The sequence below is a fragment of the Lontra canadensis genome, unplaced genomic scaffold (genome assembly GCF_010015895.1).
Source record: "Lontra canadensis isolate GAN:19392208 unplaced genomic scaffold, GSC_riverotter_1.0 scaffold82, whole genome shotgun sequence".
In the NCBI taxonomy this organism is placed as follows: Eukaryota; Metazoa; Chordata; class Mammalia; order Carnivora; family Mustelidae; genus Lontra; species Lontra canadensis.
The window spans coordinates 1808539-1818170 of record NW_022631076.1 but is presented as its reverse complement, the minus strand read 5'-3'; the positions used below and the strand labels follow the sequence as shown (position 1 = coordinate 1818170).

Sequence of the window (9632 nt, the reverse complement as noted above, 5' to 3'; positions counted from 1 at the left end):
TTCTGGAGAGGTTTTAAGGGCTGACAAGGCAGGCTGGCCCAGGAGCTGTTAGGGCTTCTTGGCTGGGGTGCTGGCTTGCTGGGGCACGTGCTACCCCGTGGGGCCCAGGGCGGTGCCTCAGTGGTGAGGAGAGAAGCTTTTAAAGGTCTGTCTTCCTAAAACCACTCTCTCTGCCTCTAGGAGAAGCACGCAGCTGGTGTAGAATCTCCGTGAGCAAGCCCAGTGGTTGATCACCCTATCCTGTAATGTATTTATAAAGTAATGAACGGTCCGTTGAGCCAAGTTTGGGCTTCTGTCTCGCCCCGGGCACCTCCTCGCGCGAACCCTCGCCCGGGGAGCCCGTGGACGTGGGCTGCAGCCTTCCAGCCTCGACTCCCCTCCCTCTGCCACCCCTCTTCCCTCCTCCATCTCTGGCCCTCCCCCCGCTTATTTGGGAGATTAGAGTTCATTAATTAAATCCTGTGCTTAGATCGAACTGTAACATTATTCCAATCACATTTATCTTACAGGCGGCGGAGGAGATGGCAGCCTCGCTGGAAACGCGCGGGGGAGCCTGAGCAGGCTGCCGGGGACGCACAGCGCGCTCGTTCGCCACGCCGCCGCGCAGACCCTCCATCTTCCTGCCCAGCCTCCTGGCCCGGCTCTGCCCTGCCTTGGGGGTCGGCTTCTCTCTAGGGCTCCTGCCCTTCCCCATCATCCCCCCTGGGCCTCCGCGGCTCCCCTGCCCGGTCCCCCTCCCCCGCCACACACGCTGACACGCGCGCGCGAACACACACACACTCACACACACTGACACGCCAGCGAGCTGCTGGCCGCTCAATGGACCGATTTCCCTGCTTCCCCTGATCCCAGCCCAGCCCGGGATGAGAAATTGCAAAATGGCCCGGGTCGCCAGTGTGCTGGGACTGGTCATGCTCAGCGTCGCCCTGCTGATTTTATCGCTCATCAGCTACGTGTCCCTGAAAAAGGAGAACATCTTCACCACTCCCAAGTACGCCAACCCAGGGGCGCCCCGAATGTACATGTTCCACGCGGGATTCCGGTGAGTGCGGGCCTCTATTTGAGCGCCCTCGGGTATCTGGCTTATGGGGGTGGTGGGTAAGAAGGGGTGTTTTGGCTTCTCCCAGACACTTTGGGCAAGATAATTGCGTGGTCCTTCCACTCCTCTCTCTGATTCTCCCTTCCCCCTCTCCTTTATTTTTTTTTTAACCCAAAGCCCCTAAAAGCCGTTGTCCTAATTGATGTGATTGCATTTCTCGTATTCTTCCTCGTCATCCCCTCCCCCATTTCAGAAATGGGGAAGGGTTTAAGGAGAATGATGATGGAGAGAGAGGCGATGTGGGGGGCGGGTGGGAGGGGGCGCTGAACCCGGAGATGGACGTGCGTGAGGTGAGCGCCTACCCCGTGCAGCGTCCGCGGACTCCGCGGCCGGACTCCGGGCGGTCCAGGGCCGATTTAATGGCGCAGGCGCTGGATTCCCCTTGCGCTGTCCTCACTCCTCTCCCCCACGCCCCACCCCATCAAATGATGCGCGGGTCTATTCTCCTGAAGCCCCTGGGGTATTTTACCTCGATCCTTTCCCCCTGCTGCCACCGCCGCTTCCCGCCCTCCCCACCCCCCCTTTCCGGGATTTCTGCAATTCCTCCGCCCTCTGCGGGAAGCGAGCCTCCTAAGGGCCGCCTACCCTCGCCCCTAGTCCAGCTCACCTCCGGGCAAGGGGCTGGACTGGGAAAGCGCACGGCTCAGCTTGGCGCAACTCATCGAGAACCGCTGCCTCTACCAGTGACCCTTAGGAGCTCTCCCAGGAGGACCTCTTGAGGGGCAGGTGTACTATCTGCAACCTGTGGTCCAAGCGGGCCAGAGGTGCGGAACCTAGAGAAGCCCCACTTGGGCTGAAGAGTGGAGCTGGCCCGTGGCCTCCAGGGGTCCCCAGCCAGGGGACAAGGAGTGAAGTCAGACTGGGCTCGGGAAGTAAGAGGTTAAGGCAGGAGCCCTCCCCAGTCTTCCCTTGGGTCTCCGGTTTCCTCTGCCCTTTCTCCAAAAATCAATTCGCCAGGACAGCCAGGGCGTCGCGGGTCGGACCGCGGAGGCGCGGCCGCTGTCCGCGGTGCTGACTCCCTAGTCCTCAGGGCGCATCATTCTCCAGCAGTGCGCCGGGCTCCCGCCCCTGCTCTCCGCGAGACGGCCATTTTATGGTCTCTCCCGCACCCGGAGGGATGGACAATGGAGGCGGATTTCCCTAGTTTTCTTTCCCCCCTGGGTGTGTGTGGGAGCGGAGAGTGGACCAAATGAGAGAGCCTCAGGCGGGATGGAACCAGTGCGTGTACCAGGTGTCCCCCTCCAGCCCCCAGCCGCCTGGGCTTTAATGGCTACGTTGCTTCCCCCAGCTAAGGCCAGCACGTTTGTCTGTGTACTCATGCTCCTCTCCAGGTCACAATTTGCGCTGAAGTTTCTAGATCCGTCATTTGTGCCCATTACGAATTCTCTGACCCACGAACTCCAAGAGAAACCTTCTAAGTGGACATTTAATCGGACAGCGTTTTTACATCAAAGGTAGGATAGGGGGAAACGATCCGAAAGGTGTTTTTGAATTCTGGAGTTCAAAAAACAAAACAAAACAAAATGATCCAAAACAACAAAAATCTATCCCCCACCCTGAGGTGTTATTTGCATTGTCTTCTTGGCCTGACTGCACAAAGGCAGGTTGGTAACCCTTTATTATGTATGTAGTGTCCCCTCATAAAAAGAAAACACCAAGAAGACCAGTTGAATGTAGGAGAAAAAGATATTTCCAATATCCCCCCTAACCTGGCCTTAATTGAACACAATAATTTATAGTTAACATGCACGGGTAATACTGCCAAAGCCATCTACTAAAAAAAGTAAATTAATTAAAAATAAATTAAAAAGTTAATTGCCTCAAGACCACCCAACAATACATTTCAGTCTCCTTCTGAGAAAAAAAAATTAAAAATGAAATAAAATAGAATTGCCTCACCCTGAAATACACAGCAAATACTATAATCCGTCCCTATCAATTACTAGTGAAAATCTTGGCCCAAATATATGCAGGTATCGAAGTTCGGTTTTGTTTTGGTTTCCCTGTTTGTTTTCATTAAAGCTTTACAGGCTTTAACATATTGTAAAAGCTACCTAACATAATTTTTATAGGTTGTCTTGTAACAGCCTCATTTATACATGAGGGAGTTTACGTGTATGTATGTTGTGGGGTGTGTGTGTGTGTGTGTGTGAGAGAGAGAGAGAGAGAGAGAGAGAGGTGGGGAAGAAGGATGCGATTTATTCAAATTTATTATCCTGAGTGATTTCTGGTCTTCCTTCTTGGTGGGATTATTATGCTGCTAAATGGAATGTGAGCCATCTAGTGTATTCATTAGGGGTGTGAATACTTATTTTACAGATACTCATTTTACCACTCATTTATAGGGTTGTGTTTGGTCTTAGCATTTATAGTTACCACACTTGTTTTTATTTTAAGCTAATGACAGAATTGAAACAAAGTCACTAGATATCTAAGGTGTCATGAAAATATGGTTTACTAGAAAGCTGATATAGCCATGTGATTAGTATTAAAATTTTTAGAACTGTTTAATTAGAAATTACTCCATGGCAATGATTAATATGAAAACCAAAGAAGTGGCTTTCTTTTAAAATATTGGGGTTTTAGTCCAATATTAATTTTATAGACAACCCTGAAAACTTTAATGATAGTACACATTTTACTTTCCCTTAAAACATCTTCCTAACTGAATAAAAATTTTCTTCTTACACTAGGCCATGTGACCCAAATGACCAGTCAGAACGATATTTCCTTCTCAAAACCTCCTTCCTTTCAATCCACTTATTAGGAAGGCTTTACTTTTCCCAGTATCCTTTTAGATTTACTTTACTTTTATAGTAGGCAAAGAATAGTTTGTAAAGACAACATAGGTAACTTTGGAAGTTTTAGATTAAAGCTTTCAGCTTATGTGGCTTTATACTTTGACAAACATGTAATTTTTTAAAATTAAATTCCAGGTTAAGTGATGATACACACATTTAGTTTCAATCCTGCTATTTTTTAGGAAAAAAAAAACCCACTGGAAGTTCACAGTGAGATTTTGTAGAATTAGTAGCAAAGTAACATGTTACTGGTCTCTTAAATATTTTAAATAGCTGAAACTAAGAGGAAATGCTTAATTTTACCTAAAGCTCAACATGAAAGCAACCTGAAACTAGTGCTGAGTATCACCCTTGCCTTGTTTATCCTCTATGCATATCCTCTATGCACACATTTTCAGGGTTTACCGTGGCCTTTTTTTTCTAAGGATTAAGTTACTCCAACTAAATTGTGTTTCTATATAATCAAGTAGGAAACTGTTCTTGTTTCATTATTCAAAGGACCGTAATGAGATTATCATCTTTCTTCCATTAAATATTCAGCTACACTCACTGATACTACCACTTCCATATTGTAATAATAGTTAGTACTATAGTGACTCATATCTATTTGGCTCTTATTTGGACACCAGTGATATCTGATATTCCTCGAACACTGCAGTCCAATAGCAAACAAGTAGTCCCTAGTTACAAACTCTAAGTCACTAATGTTTGTACGTTAATGTGAGCTCTTTGGAGCCTGTGTAAATTGTCTCCCTGTATTTTCTGACACAGTTCGGCCTATACCCTCCACCCCCCCGATCAAATACACTTTTCATGTAGGACAGAAAACCACAGAATGGCATCTAAAACTGTGAGTTAGAACATTTACAAGGATTGAAGGATTATATCCAGAACTTGACTGAGAAATTAGCACGTCTGTACATTCTGAAGCAGTCCTTCCCCTAACAACCACAATTACTATGAATGTATAATCTTTCTTGGATACAATGTACTTACGATTCTTGTCTGAATGAAATGGCAGCATAAGACATAAGATGCAAAATCAATTCTTTTGAATGGGATGCATTTAATGAATTTCTTTTCATTTTAGGCAAGAAATTCTTCAGCATGTCGATGTAATAAAAAATTTTTCTTTGACCAAGAATAGTGTTCGGATCGGACAACTGATGCACTATGATTATTCCAGCCATAAATATGTTTTCTCTATTAGCAATAACTTCCGATCACTGCTTCCAGACGTGTCACCCATTGTGAATAAGCATTTTAATATTTGTGCTGTGGTTGGAAATAGTGGGATCCTGACAGGGAGCCGGTGTGGACAAGAAATAGATAAGTCAGATTTTGTTTTCCGTTGCAATTTCGCCCCTACGGAGGCTTTCCAAAGAGATGTTGGAAGGAAAACCAACCTTACCACCTTCAACCCCAGCATTCTGGAAAAATATTACAACAATCTTTTGACCATTCAGGACCGTAACAACTTTTTCCTCAGTTTAAAAAAGCTCGATGGGGCCATTCTTTGGATCCCTGCATTTTTCTTCCATACTTCAGCAACTGTTACCAGGACATTAGTTGACTTTTTTGTTGAACACAGAGGTCAGTTAAAGGTCCAATTGGCTTGGCCTGGAAATATAATGCAACATGTCAACAGGTGTGTATATTTTATTGCCTTTAAGTCTTACCCCACCAGATGGCAAATGAATACTGTAATCTCTTGGGGGTGGGAGGTATCCGATTAGTTACTTGTGGTTAGCTTAGCACTTTAGGGCAAACTCTTACGTTTTTGTAAAGAAAGAATGAATCATTCTAGGTAAGAAGTGCAATCTTCTACCCCCAGCTGGTAACAGAGTGCCAAATGGGGGGATTGGTGTTTCATCAGCCTCCCCTCTCTATTCCCTGTCTCCCCCCTTGGTGGTAAGCCTAACAGGTAGTCATAGAAATCCCCAAAAATCAAGAATTTTCTTCAAAAGGATGGCTAGGTCCCCATAATGTCAACAGCGAAATTAGGCAAACCAAGCAGTTTTCTAAAAAAAAAAAAAAAACCAATTGACTTAAAATGTCTCTTTTTATTTGATATTTGGGAGTTTTGTCGATATCCAAGATTAGAAAACCACCTAGGTAGATCATAAATTGTATAATCGGCCTTTATCATTTGGGATTTCAGTGCCAAAACATGTGAAGGGTATTTTATGAGCTTGTTGTTATCCCTTATAATTTGATAGAGAGATTGACCAGAAAGACAATATTTTCATCTCTTCTGATGAGTCTTAACTCTGGTTGTACCCTAGAATCACCTGGAGAACTTAAAAAAAAAAAAATACTGTTGCCTGGGCTCTAGTTCAAGGGATTCTAATCTAATTTATCTGGAGGTAGGAGGGGAAGGGCCCAGGTACCCGTTTTTCTTAATAACTCCCCAGATGATTCTAATATATAGTCAGAATTGGGAGCCACTAATCCAGGGCATTTTATAAAGTAAAATTAATTGTAAGACTCATTTTCCTTTAAGCCATCTGGGGAAACTACCTCAATCCTAATATCCCCTGTGTAAGTAGCCTCCATGTCCTAACATACTGTCCAGATCATCCTACAAGTTAGAGTGGGTTCTGGGGGGACTGGCAGCCAGGGAATTCAAAGACTTTTGTCCCCATCCTGTAGTCCTCTAAGACCTCCCAAACATAAGATCTGTTTAGTTGACCTCTCACAGAAGGACGAATCATCATCTAATAAAGTGGTATGTATCTAACAGGTAGGGTTAGGACCATAATGTGCAGCACAAACTGGAATTTTGTCTTTGAGAGAAAGAAGGTGCTATTAATAATTACAGCAGGATAACAAACATAATTTGGGGCTATCCTAACTTCCTGGGATGTATGGTCATCTTTTTGAGAGGTAATATAGCCCAACTCCTAAGTTTAAAGATGAGTTAACTGAGATACAAAGAAAAGGAGTTATTTACAACAGGTCACTGCCCCAAATGGGCAAAAACAGAATTTGAAGCCAGGCTTCCTGTTAACCTGTCCTCCTGTGGTCTTTTGACCTCCTTGTTTTGCTCCCCTCTTGCTGTAGTTAAGTTCAGCCATTCCAAAAGAATCATCAGAAGTCATTCTCACTCCTTAGGTAAGAAGATTGAGACTAAACTTCTAAATTTCAACTGGAATGGGGAATGATCTGTGTGTGAAGCTTTTCAGTAGTAAAGAAGGAACTACACATGCTTAGAAACTTCAGGAAATGGGCCTGGTGTGGCCTACCCTGTCCCCAGCTTTCCCAAAAGGCTGTGGAGGTAGCTGTAATGCTTCACAGCCACTCAGGCTTGAACCAAACACATTGGTTCAATGAAAACTCGAAGGAAATACAGTCCATAGAAACCTGACTCATGAATAGTTTCATTTTGCTGCATAGTCAATGATATACACACACACACACACTCCCTGCGGTCTCAAATATGTGGTGGTATAGGCAGGAAGCTTCAAACTACTGTCTAAATATGGAAGGGAAAATAGCCATAATTTAGCGTTTTTTTTTTTTAATTCAGAAAGGGTTCAAGTACTTTTCTTGGGCCCTGCCATGCTAAAGGAGGGCTCAGGACCATCTAGCTAGACAACAACAGAACAGGGAACATGACTTTTTATAAGAAGGTACAGAAAAATAAGTCCCCACACTCTTTCTAGACCAAAGAAGAAGGATTTAGTCTCTAGATTTGGGGAAGAAAGTGACACAGGAGGTGCCCTTAGATTAAACAACCTCCTCCCCACTTCCAAGGGCCCTTTGTGTATGAGAAGCGGAGTCATTCTCAGCGCTGGCCTTCTGAGCTGTCACCACTGAGGCAGAGCCACCGCTCCTGAGGACAGCCACGGGAAAGGGCTGGCATGGAACATGAACGGCCTATATGGTCACACAGAAGCTTGTGCTCAGGAGGCTCCGGGGCCTGGTTTAATGCTCAGCTACCGCCCTCTTGAAATTCTCAGTGGTTTGCCCTGGGTCTCACGAGTTATATAGCCAGTCCTGCCCCGAGTTGTTCTGTGGTCTAAAAGACAGACTCAAGGTTGGTACTATTTCTGGGGGAGGAGAAAAAGGCAAGGACTATTTAAGTTCCATATACAAATCCACCTCCCAGCCCAGTCACAGTGACCTTCTCGGAGTGGAACCAACACTGGCCTCTGAAACCACATGTACTTATTATTCCACAGGTACTGGAAAAACAAACATTTGTCACCCAAACGGCTGAGCACAGGCATTCTTATGTACACCCTGGCATCAGCAATATGTGAAGAGATCCACTTGTATGGATTTTGGCCTTTTGGATTTGACCCCAACACAAGGGAAGATCTTCCATACCATTACTATGACAAAAAAGGAACCAAATTTACCACCAAGTGGCAGGAGTCCCACCAGCTGCCTGCTGAGTTCCAGCTGCTGTACCGAATGCATGGGGAGGGGCTCACCAAGCTAACTCTGTCACATTGTGCCTAAGACTCGGAACAGAAAGTGCCAAATGGCCATTTAAAAAGTGCCCCAAATCAAATGGAATAGTCTTCAGAATAGAACCCTAGAGATTTCCTTATAAAGATTGTCTGCCATTGAAAAGGAAAGATGTCGTCTCTCCCTCCTTTTGCACTGCTCTTTTAAGGGTCTTGGCAAGACAAATGAGTTGAAGCCACTTGATTTAAACTTGATTGATAAAGGGAATGTTGCATTTGGAACTATGCTGCTAATGAAACGGTCTGAAGTATTTTCGTGTTTGTATTTTGATAATAAATGGCCTCCCGTTTTTTATGAGGATGAGAACTGTAGTTCCCACAGCTTTGAGATATGGGCCTCATAGTTTGGACAGGATTTCAGCTTTGCCTGGGTGGGATCAAACTCTTCAAAATGGAAACAAACAAAAGAATCGTTTGCATAGCTCATCTCTCACTCTCTCTCTTTCTCACTGTTGTTCTCCATCTCTTTCCCTACAACCCTCCACCTGCCCCACCACTGTGGAGTTTAATAATTTGCTAGGAATCCTATTAAATTAGCTTTGCCTGTATGTGTTGCATCTGTACTTGTTGGATGTGTTCAAAGCTCTGGGTAACTTTGATATTTCATGACTGACTGACGAAATCATGATGGATCCCCTTAGGATGACTTTGATAAATATGCCTCTTATGAAGTTCTCACTGGCCTGCGCAGTCATTCCACCACAGAGCGGTCCCTCCGTGGTGAGTGGCATAGAAAGCAGTGCATCCTTCCCTATCATAAAGAAAATTCATGTCGTGGGTGGCATTGCGTCTCTTGACATTAGTGCCGTTACGGCAAATCATTCTATTGCCACATCTGCAAGCACATTCCAGCCTGAGTCTGGTGCCTCCCACAGTCTCAGCCCAAGCACCGGGCCGGGAATTCTCTCAGAACATAGAGGCAATGAGTCAGCTTAAGAGCCTGGAACACATAGAGGAAAAGGAAGAACGCTGAGAAGTTGTTATGGAATCCCCGTGTACCCTAAAGCCTTGTAAGCCTGGTGCCCTTTCAGAGTCTTTGAAATGCAGGAGGGCTAGAACAGAATAGAAGATTCGAAGTTGACCAGGACAGGTCCCATGTGAACAGGCTGAGGTGAGGTCACGCTCAGCATCCTTGTGTCCACCAACACCTCTCAGAACCAGTTGTTCTCTGCAAGACACTTGTAGACTGTGGCCACTCCCTTTTCCCACTGGAATCTGTATGTCTAAATCTATATATCTAAAAATTAAGCATTTCAT

The 9632-nt window shown here is 45.2% G+C and overlaps 1 protein-coding gene across 1 annotated transcript; it reads left to right on the top strand.

Annotated features, from left to right (window-relative positions):
- The first annotated feature begins 200 nt into the window (after positions 1-200).
- On the top strand, positions 201-8671 carry ST8SIA3 (ST8 alpha-N-acetyl-neuraminide alpha-2,8-sialyltransferase 3). Its single transcript, XM_032882425.1, has 5 exons — positions 201-242; positions 510-1042; positions 2431-2553; positions 4991-5548; positions 8085-8671. Exons 2-5 carry the CDS (start codon positions 864-866, stop codon positions 8365-8367), a joined length of 1143 nt encoding a protein of 380 aa, XP_032738316.1. The 5' UTR covers positions 201-242; positions 510-863; the 3' UTR covers positions 8368-8671.
- Positions 8672-9632: the final 961 nt, after the last annotated feature.

Bases quoted from the DNA above. Each gene is read 5' to 3' on its own strand.
- ST8SIA3 (XM_032882425.1), top strand. From the start codon at position 864: ATGAGAAATTGCAAAATGGCCCGGGTCGCCAGTGTGCTGGGACTGGTC. The intron at 1,043-2,430 runs GTGAGTGCGGGC...GCTCCTCTCCAG, and splicing joins ATGTTCCACGCGGGATTCCG to GTCACAATTTGCGCTGAAGT. The intron at 5,549-8,084 runs GTGTGTATATTT...ATTATTCCACAG, and splicing joins ATAATGCAACATGTCAACAG to GTACTGGAAAAACAAACATT.